General features: G+C 42.6%; 1 protein-coding gene across 1 annotated transcript in view; it reads right to left on the reverse strand.

The window, feature by feature from the left end:
• FAT2 (FAT atypical cadherin 2) overlaps positions 1–26,376 on the reverse strand; it is a 201,800-nt gene that overhangs the window by 165,768 nt on the left and 9,656 nt on the right. The window contains exon 2 of the mRNA XM_078653414.1: positions 23,747–24,061. Within this exon, the coding sequence (XP_078509540.1) occupies positions 23,747–24,061 (315 nt within the window). The remainder of the gene's footprint in view (positions 1–23,746; positions 24,062–26,376) is intronic.

Consider the following 26,376-nt stretch of genomic DNA (forward strand, 5'->3'; position numbering starts at 1 on the left):
AGGTGTGATCGAGCTACTCCTCCCTCTTTCGCTCACAGGGAGCGCTCTACCCCCTGGCTGGGTATGGCGCCGAAGGCCGAGGTCGGGCTGGGGCCGGGGAGGCCATCTTAGGTGCAGGGACATGGGCATAGGCCTCGGGTACCAGGGAAATGGAGGGAGAGGTCGGGCAAGCCCAATGTCGGATGTGCGGGTCATGGAGGGAATGGTCGGGTGAATCAGGGCCATGGGGAACTGCCCGGGTCAGGAGGGGTCACTACGGGTCAATGAGGACCACGCCACGAGGCCGGGTCCAACACCACTTAGTACCTGGATGAGTCCTTACTCATTTGGGATATTCTTTGCCAGTTTGGAGGTTTCCTGGTACCGTCTGTGTGTAGTTTTCCCCTTGGTTTGCAGTGGTTGTGGTGTTTGGGGCATGTACCATGTACACAGGTGCAATAAAATCATCCCACCCAGAGGCATGTACGAGCGTATTATTGTAATTGCTCACGAATGTCATCCTGGGAGGAGTTTGACAAGGAGTAATGTTAGGAACAGTTACTGGTTCCCTGAAATGGACGCTATGATAGAAAATATGGTGAAATATTGTTTGGCCTGTGGCTCCAGTGATATAACTAAGATCACTCACAAAGCCCCTTGGGATAAGTTGGGTTTGGACATCATTGGTCCCCTAAACTCACTCAATATTTCTCAAAGATTCATGTTTGTGTTAATTGATTCACTCTCATTGGATTGCCACTAAGTCTGTCTCCAATATCACCACTCAAGCACTCATTGAATTTCTTAAGGACAATTTTTCAAAAGAAGGGATTCCTAGCACAATAGTTACTGACAATGGAGTGCAATTTGTTTCTAATGAAATTAAAGAATTTATCAAATTGTTGTACTCACGTAAGATCTCCCCTTTATTGTCCCAAGGCCAATGGGTTGGTGGAGAAAGCTAACAGAATGATAAAAGACACCATTGAATTGGCTCTTGCCTCCAAAGGATCTGTGGAAGATGCTGTGAGAAAAATGTTGTGGCCATACCACACTACTCCTAATAGCGTGTCGGGTGTATCTCCTTTTGTTTCTCTCAAGGGAAGAAATCCTGGTTCAAAGTTGACCCCCAATGGGGGGGAAGTCCTGTTTGGGTTGACCGTGCGACTGTATTAGACTGAGTGAAAAGCCATCAAATGGAATACAAATCCCGATATGACCAGAAATGGGGCACATGCAACAAGGAGTTGAATGATGGTGAGTGGGTTGTTATTAAGAGACCAAATGTAAATCGCTCTACACCTTCAGCCTGCTCTGAACCACTGAGAATTAAACGGATTAACAACAACTCTGTGCTATTGGAAGATGGTAGTACTTGGAGCATGGACAGAGTTGCGAGATGTACCAATGTGGACACTCCCATGTGTGTCAAGGACGGAGGTACAGACACTACCAACTCCAGCATGGGTAATACTAAGTGAGTTAGGAACCGTTGTCCTCCCAGTTGGCTAATGGATTACGAATAGGGCTCCCGGTTTTATGGTACTTATTTTTTTAACATTTCCGTCTGTATTTATTATTATGTTTTGCGTATAAATGTAGTTGTAAAACTGTACATTTCTATATTTATTTAAATGCTAGACGCGCACTCATACTTTGATGTCTGTCTTGTTTTAGCTATTTATGTTGTTAAAATATGACATAACAGTATATCCACTGGCAAATATTAACATTATACCACAAATGTATGTTGACAATGCAGTTATTTAAAGAAATTTCATCCCGTTTTTTTATTTCCCATGCTGTCGATCTGCTCAGCTGTTGGCCTAAATTCATGAAAGACAGCACGAAGAGTCACTGAAAAGAAGCACATTTTCTGTATTTATCAATTTTTATAAATAAATGCAGACAGAAAACACATTGTTTTCTGTCTGTATTTATCCCTAAAAATCCATAAAAACTGAAAACAGGAAGCCCTAATTATGAAATGTAATGACTACATTTCGGCTTTTTTTATCTGTGTTTTGCAACTTAAATGAACTGTTTTCCTTCGTGTTCTCTTGCTCTCCCTGTGTACGTACGGGAGAGGTGTTCTAATATCTTGTATTCCCTTTTCCCATTCCCTTCACCTTTTCACCCCTCCTTTCTGTTCCCATTGTTAGAATCTTGAGGTAAAGCTAACCTTAGAATGTTCTGTATAACTTCATTCTAAAGTTGGTGCATGAGGATCTCTACGATTAAACGTGTTCTCTTCACCTCGGAGTCTTCTTTCTTAACAGAAACTAGCATAGATCTGTGCTTGTTGAGGCCTTTCGAGGTCATTGAGGCCAACCGTAAATTAAAATACATTGTAGGGGGCCCTTAAACTGACCAGAGGTGAGAGTAGAGACCACTATAGATGATAGGGCCTTTGAGGCTGGCCAAGAATAAAACTCTGGTACAGTCTGTGGCGCCAGAAAAATGTGTCTAAAGTGAAGGAGATCATTACAGTCCAGGGTAATCGAGGCAGGTCCTGAATGACACTGAGAATATGTGTAAAACTGCTGCAGAATGAGGCGCGAGATCACTGGATTATGTGCAAGAACAGTGAGCGCTTGGGAGGACCGTCCTCTCCAGTAATGAAACTTCTCCCCGACTCTACTCCCACGCTCAGGCCTACCATTTACATCAGCCTCCCGCAAATGAAGGCTGGATCAACTGCCCAACAGCCAGCTGTACAGACCTGCAAAACATCTGCCATTAAGCAGTTGGAATTAGCATCAACCTTTGCATATCGACGTGCGATTTCGACATGTGCCTACAGTGACTGCTGCACCTTTTAATCATTCTTAATTCCCTCTCCACACCCTGCCTGCTCGCGGGCTGTACATGAGAAACAAATCCAAATGTACACAGAAGCTTCACAATGTACACAGAGGCTAGAGAGAATTTTCAGCATAACTATTAAAAAAGTTCCCATGAAACTTCAGCAGAACCAAGATATGTCAAACTCCAGGTTCGAGGTAGAAGGGGAGGAGAGCAAGGGAGAGACTCAAAAGATGCTGATTGGAAGCATTAAGCACAAACTTCACAACTGTACAAAATGGAAAACAATTTACCACAACCTCGGTTGTGTTTTAGTGCTTAAACAAAGGGTGCTATCATTGCCAATCTCAATGGGGCTCATTTTATAAACCTCAGAAGGATGTATGGATGTGTCAGGCCAGTAAGGATTTGCACGTCACACATACAGCAGTCGATCTAGGATAAATCTCGGACAAAAAGCCTCCTGCTGAAGTCCAAAAGAACCTTGAATGGCCAACACAGTGCTGAGCCACACCTTCATGCCTCAAGGGCACGTGGGCAAAGCTGAAATACTCTACTTAGAATCCTGCATACTGCAATGAGCGATTATTGTCAGTATTCAGACGTAATGCCTTAATTTCCTCCAAAATTAGCGCAAGAGAAGGTTCTGAGGATTCCACCACCTTGGATTTGGTTGGAGGAGGAGAAACCTGCTGCTTCCTTTTATTAGTAGTTGACTGTTTAGAATCCATTCTGAGGTGAAAAAATATGCACTACTACGTAGGAATAACAAAATGAAGAAAAACCACCTCAAAAAGTGATAGAAATTACGTAAATAGGGACATAAAACGTCAAAAATCACTTTAAAACAACAGGTGCAGCAGCTAAATTAGACTGTAGGCGTGGCTAGGCCCAAGCCAAGGTCTGTCATAGATGTTACTCCGCCCCAGGCATTCAAAGCCGGCAGTACCTGCAAGTGAAGCTGGGAGCAGGAACCATGAAGCCAGCAAATGTACTTCCGCCGAAGAAATTCTCCAGAAAACGACTCCACAGGTAAGGAATAGCTTAGGGAGGCAAGCGCCGGTATTTTCGCCGACTTTTTGTGTGAAAATCGTCGTTTATAAGAGTTTATGGGCTGTGGTGTTCACGGAGCTGCGGTGGCGGCGGCCATCTTGGTTGACACGCTCGCGCGTCTCCTATGAGCGATTATTGTAAAGCAATTAGAGTCAGCATTATCCATAAAAAAACAAATAAGCCTGACTACTATATATACACAATGATGACAACAGCACTAGCAATACCTACCTGGAGAAAGTCACTAAGTATGCAGGGACCATTATGAGAACCAACCCTCCCAGGACATCAGTGTGCCCACGCACACAGGTACACAAGTGCTCAACGTGTATACACACATAGTCAGAACCCCCAATTAAAAAACCCTCGGTTATATCTGAGGTTCTCCCTAGTCCCATCTAAAGTCTGTCTCCAGTTTTGTCTCTAACTGGTGCCTTTTCTCAATCTTGGGTATTTGTTAACCACCTGAAGTCCACCCTCTATCTTCAATCTACATTCTTCCCTGGTATCCTCAATTTATTCTCTGGTTACATTATATCCTTGATGCCCTCGGTTTATTTTCTGTTTACATTGTCTCCCTGCTGTCTATGATCTACCTTATGTCTATGATCTCTCCCTGATATCCCCAGTCTATCTTATATCCAGAGATTAATTTGAGTCAGTGGTTGCAGGTGGGGCCCACCAGCACTCATTTTTGGAGACCAGCAATTAACTTTCCTCATTAGACTATGACCCAAACAAATTGGGAGAAAAACATAAAAAGGGGGGAGAGAAAAACAGAAAGTAGTGAGAAAGGGAGAGCGGGCATGAAAAAGAAGGGAGAGAGGAAGAGGCAGGAAGTGTCTGGTGGTGGATTAAAGTGGTGTAAAGTGGAATAATCACTACACAGCTTTGGTGCTCAACACCCATACCTTCAATAGTACAGGCCGTGGCCTTCAGAGCAAAACTTTGAGCCCCAACACCTATTATTTTACAAATTAAGCACTGCTTCTGTCTATCTCTAGGATTTATTGTGCCTATCTTGTCTTAGTTGTCTCTGTGTGGAGAACGTTCTGTCTTTTGTCTGGAGTCTATTATCCATCAAGTGCCCTTTCTAAACGCCTTAACCGTGGCGGCAATTCTGCCGTGGTGCGGGGCGTTCCATTGAGTGGGTGGGGCCGCGTCGGACAACGGACGTGCGCAGCACTACCGAGGTAGTGCTCGCGATGGCCGTTGGCCGACGGGCGTACTTAAAGGGTTAATCAAGGTGACCTCTCTGTATCTGTTCTCTCAATGCTGACCATATTGTAATCCACTCGGGTGAAATGAGAAGGCATAATTTTCCAGTGCCTGGTGCCTGTTCACCACCAACCATGTCCTAGAAACAGAAAATGTAAAAAATAAATTTAAATATTTTGTATACCATTTTCCACTGCTCTGTCTTTTTATCTTATGGACCCTATGTCTGTGACATCAGAGTTTGTGGCATGTTTGTGAAAGGGTGGATAGCTGCTGGTGGCCGATATAAGCAGTAAGCAAGCGGTGGATTTATTACAGACAGAAAAATCCCAACGGGATGGAATGTTACTTTCACAAATCTTATTTTTCTCTCTTACTGGAAAGTGAAATTAAAAATTTACAAAATCATTTTGTTTTTCGGATTTCTAAAAATTCGATAGGTCTACTGAATGTACTATTATAAATCTACATACTGATCAGTACACATCAACGAGCAGTTAGAATGTATTGCTCCTTCAGAAATGTGATTGTGTAAGTTCCCTGCTGATGAGTATCAAAGCATTCAGAATTCTGATTGGTGATTTAGAATTTTAGTTGCTAATTTTGATCATTAACGGTGACTCCGAAAGCAAAACGCTCTTCACCTTCAGTCTCAACATAAGTTTGCCAAGCAAGTCAACAATAAATTTCAGTTTCTCATGATCTGGAAATCTGATTCTGCATTCGATTCTGAATTTAGGGATTTTTTTGAAAATGTCATTCAGTTTAATCTAGTGCCGACATAGCCCATGGATATTAAAACCACACAAAGTACAAGGGGAGGAAGGCAAACCCAGTGATAGTAAAATGCAACCCAAAAATATGCTGGATAGGGGTGAAAAGGATAAAAATGGGAAAAAGTGGGGAGTGTGAGCGTTTTGAACTTCTACCAAACTTGGCTACAACATTGCTTGTCTGTTGGCATGAAAGAGGAGCATAGCCGTGAAAGTCATAAGGAAGTGTAAGCTAGATGGTGAGCACAGGTGAAGGGCGTGCACAAGATTGTCTTTCATGTTCCTCCTGGATCCTCGCCGAGCTATCCCACGCACCATGGCTCCAAAATCACACTACTGTTTGCTTTTCACCAGGCCTTCGCCAATACATACACACTTTCTCTACACTTGACAAACTGAACACCGAGGGCAGGTCGCGACCCATATTCTGACAAAGGTGCCTGAAGCTAATTCTTTGGAAATGGCCAGACTAGAGACTCATAAAAAAGCCCAGTTGACAGATGGATGTCACATCTGATTTATTTCCAGGGCTCGCGAGGTCATGTGTTGAGGATACCCTCGCATCCTCAAGTATGTTGGTCAATACCGTTTTGCAAAATGGGACATTTTATTTATTTTGCAGTTTATAGAATTAAAATGTCCCACATATATTTTCATCATATTTACAGTCAGTGGTAAAGACAAAAAGTAAGACTGGAAAAATCTATTGAAAACATGTTAACTTACAGAACAGACAGTTCATACGATGACAGATAAAGAAAAGATGCGCATACACTGTGGGGAAAAAAGCAGCACAAAGACAGCAAATTTGATGAGCAGAAACAAAACTTAAGATGGAAAGGGAAAAGTAAACATTTCAGATCACCAGCAACTAAAAAACCAAAGGAAAGTTGTAAAAAGCCATAAAAAGGCACAAGGCAGAGGCAGCTGCTCCGCTAAGGAGGAGGAGCGCCACCCCACTGCTAAAGCAGTTTAAAAAAGGAAAAATAAAATGATAATAACACAAAGTTATTATGATTTTATTTTCCACTGCAGAAGAAGTTTTGTGGGGTGGGGCGGGCTGCTCTGTTCACAGAGCAGGGTGGAGTAGTGGTGGCACTCTCTAACTGCTCATGAATGTTTATCCGCCAGTCTTAGGCCGGCCAAACAGTCAAGCACACTTTGCATGTTCTCCATGGAGGCTGTATTACAGCCTGGGTGGATAACATGCCCAGACTCCCTGTCCCCATCTGAGTGCTGAACCACGGCGCTCATACCAATCACAATGCTGCAGTGCAGCGTTGTGATTGGCTATGGGGAGCTTGGGTTCTTCCTGCTTGGTTCCGACCAAAAGAGACACCGAGAGACAATTGAGGGAGGGACGCAGGGAAAAGGTACGTGTTTTTTTTATTTTTCTCACCCGCCACCCTCAATCAGCGCCAGCCACCAATGGCACAAGGTGTGAAAAACCTAGTGGATTCCGATAGTTGCCCACAGGGATGTCTTTGTTCAGAGATTTGTTGATGACCAGCAATGAAGATTCTAAATTCTGATTACAATAGGTAGCGTGGGTACAATCTTTCAGTTTGCGGAGGTTTCAATCCCAATCGTCCCAGTTACTGCCTTCATCCAACCCCCACACACATTGATATGGATCTTCCTGAATGTAGTGTCTTAATGTGCTGACTACGCACTTTAAAAAGGTATTATTACTTTTAAAGATGATCTTATTAGAACTTTCTAGTATAGGCTTCATCATCCAGTAGCTCACGAGCTACTGGTAGTTCCCAAGCTACCTACAAGTAGCTCTCCTGTGTGCAGCCCAGTTAATTAAATTAGAAGCCATTGCTTGGTTGAATTAATATGTCTATACCAAATTTGGAAAGCGTTGGTTCAAGATGGAAATGTGAGTTTTTTTGTCTTTAGGTACAATTCTTTTATTATTGCTTTTCCTTTTCTTGGAATACGTGTATGTTTATTATAGAGTTTTATTTGTCATTTATTCCATCAAATCATCTATTCAGTTTGTCAACACACAGCTAATTTTTCTATAAGCCTTGTTATATTTTGTACCTATGTTTATAATTCTTTCAATAAAGCTTCTTAAACTCAAACAAAAAAAGATGGAAATGTGTGCATGTTCAGAATTCATAGGCTGATGTCTGGAGAAAAGCAGCTGAATTGCCAAAATATATTTAAAGCTGATATTTGAGTGGTAAAAATTAAACAATGTTGGGGACATTAGTACGAATATTATTATCTTTGTTCTTGGGGCATTGCAGCTGTGATTATTATGTATTACCCATGTAAGGCATCTCGCTCCTCCCTTTTCCTGCCAAAGTCATTGAGAAGACCGTCAACAAGCAACTATCCGCCTTCCTCGAGACAAACGGCTCCCTCGACCCCTCGCAGTCCGGTTACCGAGCAAACCACAGCACCGAGACCGCCCTCATCGCAGCTACCAACGACATCAGGTCCCTGCTCGACAACGTGGAAACTGCTGCCCTCATCCTCCTCGACCTTTTGGCCACATTCGACACAGTCTGCCACCGCACCCTAACAACCTGCCTCCACCACGCCGGGATCCAGGGAAAGCTCTAGAATGGATCATCTCCTTCCTTTCCGACAGAACTCAGAGAGTCCGCCTCCCCCCCTTCAGCTCAGCAGCCACCAAAATCATCTGCGGCGTTCCTCAAGGCTCTTCACTCAGCCCAACCCTCTTCAACGTCTACATGAGCCCCCTCGCAGCCATCGCACGCCAACACAACCTAAACATCATCTCCTACGCTGACGACACCCAGCTGATCCTCTCTCTCACCAACGACCCCACCACCGCCAGAGCCAGCCTCCAGGAAGGAATGAAAGACGTCGCGGAATGGATGAAGCTCAGCCATCTGAAACTGAACTCAGACAAGACGGAAGTACTCATCCTCGGACCATCCCCCTCAGCCTGGGTCAACTCCTGGTGGCCCCCGTGCTGGGCACTGCCCCCAATCCCACGGACCACGTACGCAACCTGGGCTTCATCCTAGACTCCTCCCTCACGATGACCAAACAAGTCAACGCCGTCTCGTCATCTTGCTTCAACACCCTGCGCATGCTCCGAAACATCTTCCGGTGGATTCCCACCGAAACCAGAAAGACGGTCACCCAGGCCCTCGTCACCAGCCGACTGGACTACGGGAACGCCCTCTACGCTGGAACCACAGCCAAACTACAGAAAAGACTCCAACGCATACAGAACGCTTCGGCACGACTCATACTGGACATCCCCCGCCACAGCCACATCTCTGCCCATCTGAGAGACCTGCACTGGCTCCCCGTCAGCAAGAGGATCACGTTCAGACTCCTCACCCATGCTCCACGACATGGGCCCCAACTACCTCAACAACCGCCTCACATTCTACACACCCACCCACCAGCTACGATCCGCCAGCCTCGCCCTCGCCACCGTCCCACGGATCCGCAGAACCACCACCGGAGGAAGATCTTTCTCCTACCTGGCAGCCAAGACATGGAACTCCCTCCCCACCCACCTACGGCTGACCCAGGACCACCTCTCCTTCAGGAAGCAACTCAAGACCTGGCTATTCGAGCAGTAGCAGCACCCCCGCGCTCCCTCCCAGCGCCTTGAGACCCTAGCGGGTGAGTAGCGCGCTCTATAAATGTGTTTGATTGATTGATTGATTGATTGCTCATTGACAAGTATTTTTTACATTACTGCTGGCAACCGTGCGGGATGCACTAAGGTTATTGCTGCTGGCAATCTTGCATATGGCAGGCGCTTGTTTGCTGTGGTTACTATTACTTCTGTAAGCAGGGGAAATGCCCCGCCATTCGGTTGAATAGTAAAAGACAGCCATAATTGGGGTGCAGTAGGCCCCCCATCACCCTGGACCCTGATGTTAGTGCACCTGCTGCAATAAGAATGCATGTGATTATCCATTAGGGTTTTGCTGCTATTTGCCCGGAGCTCCGTAAGGTGGCTGCATTATCTTGCCTTGTGGCTACCACTTATGCAGCTACAGAGTGCGCGTTCCCTTGAAGTGCCAGGGCCTACAAGCACACTCAGGAGACTGAGCAGAAAACGTGGCCACGAAAGGGCAGGGCGCCCTGGCTACTGAACTCACTAAAGGGGAGAACGTTTACGCCAATCACAGGACAGTTCACTTAGTTATTTCGCTGAAAGACTAAGCAAAATCTGGAAGAAAATGTGGGAAACGTTCAGTTTGACAGTATTAGGGGGACTCCTACAAAGAGTGGATTTAATTCCCTCTCAATTCAGAATTCTGAAGAAACAGTGTCCCCCGAGTGGAAAGAGCGGGAAGGCGGCGGTTCGAGGCACGTTTTATTGCTGCCCAGGCCAAGCCTGCATGCATCTGCTTGTTAGCGTCTCCTCCGAACTTCAAAGGAGGAAAGTGCAAAGTGTTAATTTCTATTTCTTTACTGGCAACAGCGCCCCGAGCACTTGTTCGATGCAACAGTAAATAGAGAGACGTCAGCCCCACTAGAAGGAAAGGAAAATAAGTGCTCCTGAATTAACAACTGCATTGTTTCCTGGGGCATGCGTGCTACTGCCCCACGCCCTGTGCGCCCCTCGAAGTCCCTCAAATTCTCTCTGGGTTGACTTTTCAGGGACAAGCAGACAATGATCTTTTAGCCCAGATGCCAACAATCATCTGGCCTGTAATGTTCCCTAAAGATGTCGAACTTTCATCGGCGATCCCCCAACACCTGCACCTGGTCCATCGTATAAAGGAGGAGGAGTCAAGCTGTACTATGCACCCGGCCCCACTCACCCGAACCTCAGTGGGGTTCAGAGTGATTGACCCCTGAGCACCACAGGCCATGGAAGACATGACAAAGGGCCAGCAGGAAGACTGACTGCCAGTCCCTCCTACACACCTGGCGACCATCTCTTGATGGGATAATGTCCCTCGCGAGTGCCTTCAGTGCTTAACTAAAGCTGACATCCTGCCCCAAGCCTGACCCCTCAATTCTAAAGCTGTGCATCCCAAGGTGTCTGTGCCCGGGCAAAGGGCAGCTAGCAGTGGCCTGCCAGGGCTGCATTGAATACCTGTGGCATGTGAAATGTGCCAACTCTCAATCTACAACTGTGTGATGGTAAAATACTTTACATTCTTTTTATTCCTCCAATAGACTTAGGCTCTGCAATTATAATTGTTCATGATAATAAGTGACAAATTATTTGAATGTGCTTGAAATGTAATCGCTTTACAATCTACTACAAGGGTGACTTTAGATTTGTATGCACACTGCTAATGATTATCGCATCATGTCATTTTATGCCATCGCCTGTGGCCATGAAAGCTTGAATTGTAGCCTTATTCCCATTAACATATTCCCCTGTAACACAGACAGCACCGTAAAGTGCGGTTCTGTAACTGTGCACTGCATCCACATTACCCCATAGCATTAGGCTTACATCTATTACAATACACATCATCGGGTTCATGCCTAATACAAGCTCCATCCTCCTTCTATGCCTCTTAATCCTGAAAGTCAAGAGACTTTACGCCCACTCACTGTGCTCTCTACACCTCTCTTCCGCACTTGCCAACTTTCACCCTCACATTCATCTGCCCCTTCGCCACCTTTTCATCAACCTTTCACCACCCGCGGCGTCTACACCCTCCTAACACAAAGCAGACATCTGATCACACAACCACACACTGAACAATAAGCCAACATACATTGCTGATCATTTTGACTCTCACAGCTTCTCGTTACTGCCATCATTGAGATTTGGATCAATCCGGCTTCCATCATCAGCAGCCCTTCATACCACATCCACTACATTATCCTATATGTCTCATAGCAACCATAAGGCCAGAGGAGTGGGTATCGATCTCAACAAGTTACCTTTATAAACCTCCATTGTCTTCCGAGCACCACTCTACAGTGCTAATATCAATATCCCATTGAACATCCACATTATTGTCATCAACAGCCAATTGATTACTTTGGTTTCTTTTTTTGACCTTGATAATCCATTAAAAGCTATGTCACAATCTAAGTCCCTAACATTTCTTGGTGAGCCTGATCTCAGAACCAACCAATCACTAGCTAAGATCATATTCAGCCAATTTCTCTGTAACTGCTCATGGAAAAACACAGTCCTTTCAGATATTCTCAAAAGGCAATCTATGTGATCTGATTTGTAAAACACTCCCCGCCTGCCATTAGCTTAGCTCCCCCTTACCATGCAATTATACTAATCTTGGCTTCTAACACTTTCACCTTTGCCCTTGCACCCAAGAACCTTATGCACAAATACATTTACACACCAAATTCCCACCATCATTCTAAGGCGAAATTTACAATGATCTTTGACCCATATTGAACTGTACCTCTATTGAACAACCTAACAACACACTGAGAATATGACTTGTGCTGCCCTATTGTCTTCATATCTGCACTGCTGCACTACATATCCATAACAATGGTTTATTCACTCCATCAAAACATAAAGGCCAAACACTGCATGCACTCCTTCCTTGATAGAGGGAGACCCTGTTCATGGAACAGCTTGAGTCCTCTACACTTGCCTTGAATGTTTTTGGTATGCTTTCAACAGTATACATAATACAAGTCTCCATATTATCAGAATCTTATCTCCTCAGTACGCTCCAACTCTTAACGCCTTGCCCGCACCATAAACATTCCTAGTCTCCTCCCGACACACTTGTTACTCATTTCTCCCTCTTACCTAAAAAGATCTAAGAAATTAGAACTAACTTTGCAACACTCTTTCTAATCCCACATTCTTCTTCTTACATTTTATTTTTATTTATTTATATTAAAAGTTTTATATAGCGCTAGCTTGACCCGTAGGTATCAGAGCGCTTTACATACACACTGTGAAAAACAAAAGGACAATTACATTACATAGAAGGCTGGCAGTAAGTAAGCAAACCAAGGATAATGAATACAGCATGAAAAATAATTAACAGTGCAACGGAGGGGGGGAGAACAATAAAAAGAAGGTGATTAGCATAGTCCGTTCACCAACTATCCTTGAATGGGAGTCAACTCGGGTATTGAAGTCTAGGTTAGTTGACGTTGGTCAGGAAAGTATTTGTTAAGGAGATGGAGTTTCAGGTCCCATCTCTTCTAACCATACTAGTATAGAAACAAGCTCTATGTCTTCATTCACAGATCTCTCTCTTAACTTACACTCACACTCAACACTAGTTGACCTATCATGTGGACCACTTGGTCACTTCATCCTGGACATTATCAAGTATCTGATGTCCTATTTTGCCTAATATCTCTCTTCAAATACTCTTTTATAAGCAATGCCAATCCACACTGCTTTAAATCTGCTGACAAGGCTCCAGCTAACCTCTAGTGATTAGTGTTTAATCCTCCTACTACCTGACTCATGGCCCATAACATGTTTTATCAGGTCCAACTTGTTTTCTGTGCTCTGTATCTGACAGAAACTGCCCTCTCCCATTTGTCCAGCTTCACAGCCTCTGCCATCACACTTACCTACATCTTTTCTCGTACGTGGCAATCCCTCTGTTGAAACTTAACTCCCCCACTCTTTTGTGCACCCCATACAAACTTAGTACCATAGATTTAGTATTAAGTTTCGTTCCCTATCTCATTGATCATTCTTTCTCAGTTTCTTGGTGAGCCTTGCTCCCTCACCCCTCAAGCTCGCCATCATGCATGCATCTCACAATGGTATGTCCTGAGCCCTAACCTCTTTTCCTCCTACATGTCATCTCTCAGCAAAATCATCACTCCCATAGAGTTTCCTATTGCTATTAAGCAGATGATGCCAAAATCATTCCCTCATTTCCCACTTTCACTGCCTACCTAGAATCACAGATCTGACAGTGATCTGAATGCCCAAGACTCCCTTGGGCATTCGCGCGCTCTATAAATTCTATAATCAAATCAATTCAAATCACCGTCGTTCACCACACGGTGGCAGTTAGATCTCTTAAGATGTACTCTTCAAAAGCACATGAAAGCTTCAGAACCCCTCCTTTGCCTACCCTTTCCATCCCACCCTTATATCTTAACTCTAACAACCACAGCCACAAACCTCAGAGTGCACTTCAATCCCTCTGGGAGTATGAATACATTTATAACCAAAATGGCTGCAGAAACCACATTACAATTACTGAGCACTCAATAAATCTCTCCATATATTTCCTTCCTCTCAGCCCATACAATAATATCCTTTCTTGTCTTCTGACAATTCTACTTTCTCATTGAATAGATTTCACTCACAAATGCCTTCAAATTAGTACTGCTCTCTTACAATAACATAGGGATGACTGTGTGATGAAAAAATAATTCAGAACAAAGTACGCCAATGAAGAAAACCCACTTACTGAGTAGCTACTTCCATGTGGCTGCAGTGCTTTCAGATAGGAGGTGGGGATTTCCTGTCTCACCGCCCTGCTGCCTACCACTCTGCCATATCTAAATACTCAGGGCTGCAGACAACTGAGGTGCATGAGTTTCTGGAGAGATCCATTAAATCGATGATGCTCCCAAGCTGTATGTTAAGGTCTGTTTCCACCCCATTCACTAATGCTTCTGTGATTACCTCTGCCATTCAGCAATCAATTCGACACATATGGCCAGTTTACAAGGTGGTCGGTGGTATATTTTGTCTGGTGCATAAACCCCTGTCTATGTATGGGTTGGTATTACGAGTTGGTAGGAATTTAACTCATCTGATAGTTATCGGATGCACTAAATGCTTCAAGCTTCATTAAATGTTGGCAGGTCAACCCTGCCGAAATTTAACGGAGGAAAAGCATTGGGTATTTACCCTATCATGCAGATTTTGTGCTTTAAACACCAAAATCCGAATGTTATTTCACACCAACTAGTAAAAGGTGTTCTTTATCACACTCGATGAATAACATACCCTGTAGTATCGTTATTTATCAGGTGCAATAAATAGCACCTACACTTGTAATATGGGCTATAGTGTACACAATTGAAAATATATTATCTCCCCAGTGACAATATCACCTTATCACCCCACAGAAATAAATCCAAGCGTGCTTCCAAACAACTTTTATTTAGCAACTGACAGCAGGAAATGGTGGATGTTTTTGTTGTCACTAAATATTACAAGCATCTTCCCCCACCTGGGATTTTCACACAAGGTCCAGGCTACTATCTCTCTTATACTGTCTAAACTGGATTGCACCAATGGCCTCTACCAAGGATCATCTTTTTCAACCATGAAAAGACTATAATGGATTCAGAACTCCACTGCCAGACTACTCCGACATGTAAAGCCACAAGCGCACATCTCCCCTTCCTTGAAGGCCCTACATTGTTTACCAGTTGCAGAAGATTCAAATTCAAGCTGCTTTGTTTCACCCACAAAGTAATACATGGAACAGGGCTGCTTTTCATCTGAAAAAAAAATCACCAAATGCATTCAACAAAGGAACATCCACTCCAGGTTGACACCTCGCCTCAAAATCCCAATATACAATAAAGAAAACATAAGTGGCACATCCATCTCTTTTCAAGCAGGCAAACTATGGAACTCACTACCCCCAAACATAAAATCCATGGGTAGCTATCTTATCGGCAGAAGACTATTCAAGAGTTTGCTCTTCCCTACATAACCAACGTACTCAAACACACATGTACAACATTTCCCTGTAAATATAAACATTTATTTGGATTATATGTATACATCTAGATATGTTCATTTCTTTGTATAAATATGTATAATAATTATTTTTATAAATATATAGATATTCTGTAGGTCTGCTTAACAGATGTACGTATCACTTATGGTTATATTATTTATTCTATGCTTAACATGTATGTAGGTCACTGCATAGTTTTCAAGTTATTGGATTAAATACTTGTGTTTCTCTGTTGATCTATCTATCACAATTGTAAATTCTATCATAACTATTTATCTACATTTGCTCCAGTATTGAATTATTGAAAAGAAAAAAAATGCAAAAATAAATTAGCTTAAAGTACAGCAACACTTGAAAGTCAGTTTATTAAATGCAACGTAAATCTGGATGTATTACCTTCCTTTTTCATGTTTACCTTTTCATGTATTTATGCATCTATATATTTATTACTTTACTACTACTGTTAATTCAAAATAAATGTTGGCCCTCTAGGGCACTACCCTAAACATCTTTCAGTATATCCTCTACCTCCACTGTCTGACTCATCCAAAACCTCAGTCTGCTAATATGATCTCCAAAATAACTCTTTTTAGACTCTTCCCTCCCTTATCCCTCCTTGAATTACCCCAACCTCGTTTTACTACTACCATCTCCCAAACAACCCCTTCTAAATTTTCCCCTCATGTATCCCACCGTAGACTCATCTAAGACTACATTTTACTAGTAGGACCTCCTTACTAATATGAATTCTCAATAAACTCCTTATAGGCTTTTCCCTCTTCTATCCCTCAATTAGCCTTTTCAACCCAACTAACAGACGCACATGTCCACCACTCAAATTAATTCATCTTTCCCTATACTAATTCACCACTAATCCTTTTGGGTTCTGGAGTAACGTGATACTCACCAAAAATGCTTTGATGCCACGTCAGAGGTAGTAAGTGCTATATAAATACAATTACAATGAGCAGTGCACATCTTAGGCGTGTAAAGCAGTGCGGAATCGAGTGAACCTCAAAGTAATACTTTTCCCCCCCAAATCCTTCTCCTAACGGCCACTCTCGTCTGGTCTCGACGCACCCTGACGCAGTTTACGCTTCTGCATCTGAGAAATTAAAGCAGCCATATTGCATAAGCTTAACAATCATCTGCGCTCTACAAGTGCATCTGCTCATCACATAAATACGCTTCACCGAAAATAAGAGTTAGCTCGCAGTCAAGGAAAGAAGATGCAACGTTAAATACTTCAACAGGTACTGTTAATTTCACTGCTAATTACATTGCCTTTAATCTCAGTCCTCAAAAATTGAAAGGTTAATTCCACTGCCAATTACGCTGCTTTTACTTCAGCCCCGGGAATTACAAGCACACATTGTTAGTGATAAGAATAAAGAATGCTACTGTCAATCTTCCGTGGCGCACTCAATGGGACCTTTCGACATGACACATAAAGGTAGACATGCCCTGTCTAGTCACACTCTCCACTAGGCCGAGTGGCCCTAGTCACAAGGCTAACTCAAGACAATAAACCAGTACCCCATCGTTGTTTGTATCCTGTACCAGACTAAACACTTGTGGATGAGACTAGTAACAATCTCTCTGCTTCTCTACATAATGGACTAGCAGAAGGCAGTGCTGTACAGCAGCATATAAATATTCTTACCCCTGTGTTCTTCATACAGTTCCGGATCAAAACATCAGGAGATCTTCTCTAACCATCCAGTATTTATATGCAGCTTCCAACCCTCGACACAGATGTGAAGATCTGTGGCTATGATCTACCTCACCATATCCACAGGCGCAAACATCGCCACGAGCCATCTCTTCAGGACACTTATCAGTTACACCCTGCCCGGTTATTTTTTTTTTTACTATATCAGTGCAGCAATTCATTTTCCTCAACATAATCACTGATGTAGATAACCTGACTTCTTATTTCCAGCTAGCAATTATTTTCGGAAATTCTAATCTCCATATTAGCATAATCTGGGCTCCCATTCTCCCTCCCACATAGCTCTCTGACAATTGTACTTACATTTTCATCCATATAGCTGTGAACAGTTACTCATTGTCTCACTTTTTCTTGGCAAACTTAATACCACTATTCCCATCACCTCCTTGCACTTATCATTGCACTGTCTTTAACCCCTCTCCTTTATCTTTTTATTCTGTATAGTTTGTCTTCTACCTTCTGTTGGTTGCGCAGCGCTTGGCATTTGCCCCTCACCAAAAGCCTTATTCCCTCATTGTCTGTTCCATCACATGCCATATCACTTCCACAATCTCAGCTTCAAACCGGGCTCTACTGGTTTACTGCAGTGCATCCCCTATGAAAAATGTTCTATTTTTCCCTACCGCCTAGCACTTTGAAACAATGTCCTCACTGCCTCATCTGTTCTTGACAGACACACTACAACAATTCTCTTCACCTCCCTCCACTTGCACATCTCAGCTTCTTCTCCCTCACATATTCCTTGCTAACACTCCACTCTAGCTCAGCTGTGTATTCTTTATCAATGGTCCCCCTTCTCCTTGTGACTTCTCAGCGCTTTTGCACCCCATCTTCACAGATAGCCTCATTTACTCACTGACTGTACCATCACCCGCCTTACCTCTTTCACACAGCTTCTGCATAGACCTCACCTTTCCTGTGCTCTGACTCCTCAAAACCCGTTGCAAGAATTTTAACCAGCCTTCTAGACATTGCACATTACCACCATAACTCATTAAGACTATTCTCTTTTACTCTACAAAATAACTAGCTAACGTATCTCTCATCCTTATCACAGCACTGTGTCTCATAGAGCCTTCAATTCCAGTCCAACCACTCTGACAAGTAAAGACTTCATTAACTCTGATGATTATAAATGCACAATCATCTGTCAAACACGCACTTCGTATCTCAGAGCTCATCGAGCAAGCCACATTCTGCCCGTCACAGAAACATGCTTTCAACACTGAAGTGAACCTAAAGACATTGTTACCACTTATCTACCTTCCTTGGTAGAGAAGGAGAGGGGATCACCATCAGACACAACTTCCAATACAAATACCCAGCCCCATTCTCCTTCTTTGAATATTTATCTGTGAGATGCACCCCTGAATCATATTTCTCAATGCTCATAACAATAATTTACCATCCTCCGAAACACTGCTGTACTTTCGTGTCAGAATCCTTAAACCTTGTGAGCATTTATAAGGCACCAGAAACAAAATTCTATTAATGGTTGTCTTCAACATTCAACTTTATAATGATAAATCGCTCACGAAATACTTCTTATCATAAATACTATCTTAGCATCACCCAAGGGTTCAACCCACCAAAAAGGCATCCAATCGACCTGATACTACCCTATCTGTCCCTAGCTCTAAATCACTCTGGTGTCATAGATTAAGATTGACCACCCATTAATAAGATTCTCCATTCCCACACCCAGGTTCCAGGTGAAACATCACATTCCATTACAGATATATTACAGCTCAACAGGAAGATACAAAAACATTCCACCAATTGTATTTTTCTTAGTCTACTGCACATCAACTCATCACAACATCTCCAATAACCCTGACCATATCACAAATCAGTTCAACTCCAAATGGCAGAAGATTCCTGATCACCTAGCACCTCTAAAAACAAAAAAAAGGTTTCTCGAGGCAAAAGACATACAGAGCATGGTTCATCCTTCGTGTTTCCTACTAAAACAAGAAGATATAATGCTGAATGGCACTGGTTAAAAACCAGCAAAAAATCTGATAAACAAGAATGTAAATCACACTACACAAAATATATCTGATGAATCGGCACAGCCCAAAAATCTTTCTACAGCATCTATTCTGCTAAACACTTCAAAACAAAACATTCAGAATTAATAAACAAAAGTATCATACTTTAAAACAGAGTAAAAACTCAAAAACCAACCTCTCAAACACTATGTGAAAATGAAGGTTCTATCTTTCTTCAAGAAGCCAAAATATTAGCAATAAAATCGCCAACTGCTCCCTCAAGTTCTCCGGTCAATAATCCACTCACTAAGCCAAACCAGTAGCAATGTAATTTCTTCATCCTCATTTCTAGCAAACACATTATCAAGATCATCAAAGGTGAGACCATCTGGATCAGTCCCGAATGCATGGCTTGCAATACTCATAAGAAAGTACATTGATGCATTAGCAGAGGATATCAACTTAAGTGTTCATGCATCCCTGCAAAGATGTAATTTTCCTGACGCTCTAAATCATTCCATTTTACTACCTCTACCGAAAAGAAAATGTAGACGCCTCCATTCCAGGCAACTATCATCTCATCTATTTTTTGCCTTTCCTGACGAAGATCATTGAAGCAGAAGTTTCCAATCTGCTCACTCACATGCAGTATTTAAGGGGTAAAGAAACAATGGTGATGGACACCAGAAAAAAAGCCTAACAGACTAAAACTACCCTCCAGCTCTCGTCATACTAGACGTTTGGTATCATTGGACACTGTGTAATGTTCCTAACCTGTCTGGAACTCCAACATTGCAGGAAAAGCATGGGGCTAGTTTAGCTCATTCCTGAAAGAACAAAAACAGCTAGTAAATCTGGCTCACCGTGACTCAGTACCCAGTAACTTAGTATGTGGCTTCCCCAAGGTTCAACACTCTGCTCTGTTTTTTCAACACACATACACACACACACACATATATGTATAATTACAGTTAGGCTCAGATCTCATTTGTACAAAACCACTGAAATTCAGCAGTTATACTTACCTGAGCTAACTATAACTTACGCTCCCGCAACACAGAGGCCTATGTTTTGTATGGCAAGGCTTTTATTTATTTATTTTGAGTTTTATATACCGCAAACAAGAGCCGTTCTGGTGACAGAAGGCTTTACAAGAATAAAAAAGAAGGTATGATACAAAACAGTAGCCAGTATACAAATCATGGTATAGGTCATGAAGCCAGTATTTACATGAGCAAATGATAAAAAGAGAGACAATAACACACAATCAATCATAAGTACTGGTGTGAGCAGAGTCTGATAGGTGTCAGAACGGTGTGAAGATGGCTGGGAAAATGCAGGAAAATATCCCAGTTCTCGGGGTTATGGGAAAAGGAGTGACAAGAAGCAACGACCAACAGGCAGGAAAGGTAGGCATGTCCTTCGCATGGGAGGAATTTGTTGGATAGGAGAATTTGTACTTCTTTCCTGATTTGTACTTCTTTTCTTTTGTGGTGAAACAGCATCACCAGAAAAGTAAGTGGAAACCTATCAGGCTCTTCAAACAGCGCCTATGCTCTGTTCCAACTCTGGTTGCAAGCTGACAATTCCAAAATAGAGACTTGGGAAATTCAGAAGCAAAACTAAATGTAGCAAGAGAGAAACTTTGGAACAAGCTTCCCAGAGAAATAAAGTCATTAAACAATTTCATATCCTTGAAATACCCATTTAAACAACTCCTACACGTGAAACAAAAATGATCTTTCAGACTTCCCTTCATTAAAGCATGAAGAGATATCAAACCAGCTGTGTTCTCAAGTTCCTCATCCACTCTCAAAACCCGCTCCTTCTCAATGAATCTCCCATCCTAGGACCTCATGAACTCTCTGATCTTACCAAAGTAAGTTACTCTCCCCCATAAAAGCCACAGTTGTTACTGCTTACTCAGCCCCTCTCTTCATGTCACAGCACCTTTCTCTACCCTTCTTCAGGCTTCCCACTTCCCCACCTCACATCTTTTTTCTAGTGTTATGTTCTTCCTCCGTTTTAGTTGACTTTCACACCTTCAATCTGTATTGCATTTCCATAGTACAATGTTGTTTTTCTACTTTCATACTTGAATGTTCATTTTCAGACACCATAGTTTACTGCATCTCGAGGCTAGACCCTTGGTATGTGTTCTGCATGTAAAAATGTATAAACTAATTAATACCTTCACTTATCGTTAGCAAATCCCACTGATCTAACATTTTTCTGATTGCTCTCTCCCTGAATACTTTTCCCCAACTGGACACGGTTCTAAACTTTGCCCAAAGGATGTTTACACCCTCCCCAAAAGCACCTATCTCAGTCTACTGACACATAGCTAGATGGCTGTCGGATAAGAAGAGAGGTCTTAAGAATGTACTGAGCCTAGGTAACAAATAGCTCACTCAGAACTACCGCTCCTCAATTCTGAGTTAACATGTCCCAACTCGGAACTCACAATTGCTAACCTTAATCTCCTTATCATATTCAAAACACCATGGCCCTCATGATGTGGGTTTCTGAGGAGCGAATGCTATTTATTAAACCAGATAAAATCCTACTCCCCGGGGTTCGGAATGTATCTGTTGTGAAAAATAGCGCCTATTCTGAGTTTTTTTAGAATACCATCCGAACTTTGGTCCTCACCACAGCAAAATTGTCATGTTACAGAGAATCCTGTACTATTTTCCACTGTTAGATATTGGCAGGTTTAACCAGCCAACGTTTAAAGAAAAAAACGAGGCATTTAAACACACCAGGTATTCACTGCATGCGATAAATACCACACATCTCGGAAATACAGCCCCTGAACAAACAGGTTTTTGTGTGCATGGGTTAAAAACCGACCAACGCATAGACAGGGACGATGTCTGGCATCTGGGTTTGGCCCATACGTTTACTAGGATCCCAACTCCTCGAGTTCACTTGCCCTGAATGTCGGCTCGCCTCCCTCCAGACTGCCCACGAAGAACAATTCATCTTTCAAGTACGTCAATAATTATCCATACACAAACCTTACTTCTAAAACAAACCTGGCTCTGTCAATACGTCTATATTAAAAAAAAAATTTATACTGTCATTGAACTACGTTTGTTTTTTTTATTTATAAAGCACAAACGAAGGAACAAACTATCTTGAGCACGCTACCAAACAAAATAATACACAACTTAAAATTAAATAATACAATCAAGTCAAGAAATAATTAATTAAAAGTAAAACTGTGAGTTTAATAGTTAGAAATAACAGGTAGTATGCGCACTGAAATGCAACACGCAGGGCTGAGACAAATCTAGGCTCGTCTATGTATGCATGCAGCTTACATTGCAAAGTGTTTGTGGCCTGTTAAAAAGCTTGTGTTGTCACGTCAAATAAATAGATTGTGAATTGTGGAGACAGGCACCTGGAAAATAAAGTTATGCAGCTCACCCCTGACCTGTCAAAGCGCATTACCACTGCATGGAGTGACTCTTTATTTACGCAAACACTGTCGATCCTGAGGGCCAAAATGTAATTACGTGACTAGTTATTGTAATTCTGGGCACCAATGAGTATTTGAGAGGTTGTGATACAGGCATGACGCTACTGAGGAACAATGACAAAATTGCCAATTTCGAAAGCAGGAAATGTAAGGGGTAATTTAGAGATGAGCAGTAACAAGCTGCCCACGCACATCCGCTCACCTATATGTCCCCCTTACCTCATGTAGATTGCAGGGGAAGGAGATACTGATGGCTCTGCCATCAGGAAACAGTGGCACAGCCTCCTTGGTGTTCATGGGAATGACATCAGATGGTCTGCCAATTAGGAGAGCTGCCATTCTGTTCAAAATAAGAATTCTGTGTGGTCCCAGACAGAAAGCATTTCCAATGTCCCTCATGTGCAAGGAAACAACTCCCAGTGCATTTGGAACATTTCCAAAAGAAATCCTGAAATAGACACCCATCATGAAGGCCTGTCTTCATATATCACAAAATGACAGGCCCTCCACATCAACTTTGCAAGACAGAACTGTCCCTCAGTTATTTTTGGTTGGAAGAAGCTTATATAATACTTTTAGGGGGAAATGTGTGCATAGCAGCAGACATCTTTAATTTGGCGACACACCTGCCATCTGCCAATGCAGCGGAAAGCAGCCACTAAAATTAAAATGATGCCCTTGATTTCTCCTCAGAGTTGTGTCACTTTAAGAAGAATGTGATCTTTCAGAGCCACTGCCCCTCAACACCCAGAATTGGTATACAGGCAAGCCATAGACCATCTATTATAAAAGAAACTTGCCCCTTCTGTTCAGAAGTCATATCTATTCTCCTACCCCTGCACTCACTATGTTCATTGTAAACCTACATACCACCGCCAAGAGAAAGAAACTCTCTAAATGTACTGTCACTATATTGCTAGTAACGAGAAGTAAGGACGAAACCAAAATAAAGGACTGCTGGGGTGATTTCTGAGATGCTATATCCGTCTCGCAAACTGGCACATCATTTTCCACAGGTGGCTTTACCCCTGAACGATCAGCGCTAGGCTAGCCATTGACTAGGTACTTACCGGTGACCGGATCAATGGTGAAGAATCCCTGGACATTCCCATTCACGATGCTGAAGGATAGGTGACCAGCCGAGCAGGCATCGGAGTCATTGGCCTCAAGTTGTAGGATGGAAACGTTCTTTGGGGAGTTCTCCAGCACAGCGGCATAGAAGACAGGCCGTACGAGTTGTGGGATGTTGTCGTTAACGTCAACCACTTCGATGTACACTTGGGTGACAGATGAAAGGGGGATGGAGCCAAAGTCCACAGCAGTTATAGACAACCAATAGCTGGAGACAGATTCATGGTCTAACGGAGCCACTGTGCGGATAGTACCTGAAAATGTAAACAAACATGGTGGATTTATAACATCACAAGGATAACATGCAATGTTAAATTGGCAGATAAGTGATAATGGTGCTTAATTACTGCTCAATAGCTGTCTACAGGGCATACTTGCTGTTCATAACTTTTTGGGGCGTTTGGGAAAATATGTCACCTATCTCCTGCCCCAAATCCAGGCGCCATCACAGAAAATGTCTCTTGCTTCCCTTTTCTTCTCTGCCCACTGACACTGTTCAACTGGCAGTGCTCTCTCCAAACGTGCTCCAGAACAGGAAGTTTGGCATCTACTCTCCCTCGATGTTATATAATGGCCATCCTGGCTAGGCATCAACCAGAGGTGAACCAACGAGGCAAGAACGCTAGCCACCCTCCGCATACAGCTGCTGTGCTGCATGAAAGGATGAACATTCGCTCATTAAAGATGTGGATACAATGGATCATGCTTATGAGTTAGTTTCAGATAAGAATGCTGCTACGATGCATCCTTTCATGCTCCCAAGTTATACTTCTCTCAAGCTCTGGGGTGGGAGAAAGTGTTGCTGTAGAATGTAAACAGCAAAGGCAACCCTTGAAGTCTGCTGCCCCGGAAGGTCCCTGCAGCTGCACTCTGCTGATGTGGTGCAATAATGGTGGGTGGGGTACCAGTGAGGCAAATACTACTGCAGACTACCGCATGCAGGCAAAAACTGATCCTACTTCAGGAAAGCAGGCAAAAGTTGATCCTACAGCAGACAACCACAGACATGCATGCAAAAACTGATGCTGCCGCAGACATGCAGACAAACCTTCTTGCTGGGGAGTGGGCAAATCCACAGGCTGACAGAAAGTCGACTCCGTTTCCAAGCTCAGCTTGAGAGTGCGCTGGTACTGTTGCTTATCTTTAAAAGAGTTTACAAGGGGGGAGGACGAGAAGGTAGAGGGGAACCTACACCTTATGGACATTAACACACTGGAGTAACTAGGTAGATTTGGTACTTATGTCCAGGAGGTTAGACAGAGGCCTATGCAGCCTGCATATTAACTCCTTACATGAGCCTATTAGGATTCGAAATATAGTTGCTATTTTAGAAATATAATTTTCTCGGCTAACCTTTTAGGATAAAATGCTGTGATTCAGGGCACATTTGGAAATTTTCAATAGATGCAGTATACTAACAGGCAGTTAAAATGCAACATTTTGTACCATTTTTATCCATGGCTTTCCTTTGGCAGTTAAAGAGGAATCCATTTGGATTCCTCTTAGTACCAGTTGGTTGAAGGATATGAACATTTTGTTTCATTGAATCCACTAGCCAATAAATAAGCATCTATTAGTTCGGAACTCCATCCACTCACACCTGTTCAGACGTCAGGCAACCAACAGGCAGCTTCTGCTAACTTTTGCTACTGTGGCCACATTCTATCTGGTTTTTCCCTGGACAAGAAATGGAGAGAATGGATCCGGCTCAATTTTCTCAGCATATAGAAATCATAACTTATAGAATTTATAATGTGTCCGTGAACAAGCTTGGTTTACATGCTTTTTAAAACTTTTCTTGAAAAGGTTGGTATACATCAAGTTTATAAATGGAGAAAACTATTTAGTTACGCAAGCCCATTTGGGCCTTCAGTTCCCAAGTTTTGTAACCTTTAGGTTACCTGTAAAAAACATAAGTACTTTGAAAACCTAAAGGACATATGAAGTGAATTTTTTAGATAAATCTTGCAAATTTGTAAACATTTTCAAGTCTATAATACAATTAAAATGATTTCATATTTTTGTAAATCTTTGCAAACTCAATGAGGTATAAGACATTGATATGCCAGTAGTAATATGTCAACCTATACTAAAATTTGATGCAACGTAGTACAGCAACCATAGGGAGAGACAAAACCAGGGGCATACTTATCAAGATATAGTACTGTTTTTCTCTCACCATAGTGCAAGGGTGTGTGCATGTCATGCATAGGTTTTGTACTCCCACTACAAAAACTATTCTCTGACATAGATCAATTATTTCCGCATCTTTTGTGTGTGCTGTAGAGTGCAGCACACATGCAAATTTGAATTTTTTTTAAATAAAATAATTTCCCTCAAACTTTTAGCCTGCCTCGAGGAAGAGTATATTTTTGGCACAAACCCCTGCCGCAGACCTGGTGCAACTTGTTAGTTAATTTCCCCCAATTGTGCACATTTCTGAGTAACTGTTTAATTTCCTAATAACAATTAGTGAAATTTCTGGATGCAACATGTAATAGAGAAGTACTTCACCCTTTGAACAATGCATCAAGTATCATTTACAAAGATGCAAAACGTTATAAACACG

The sequence above is a fragment of the Lissotriton helveticus genome, chromosome 7 (assembly GCF_964261635.1).
Source record: "Lissotriton helveticus chromosome 7, aLisHel1.1, whole genome shotgun sequence".
Lineage (NCBI taxonomy): Eukaryota > Metazoa > Chordata > Amphibia > Caudata > Salamandridae > Lissotriton > Lissotriton helveticus.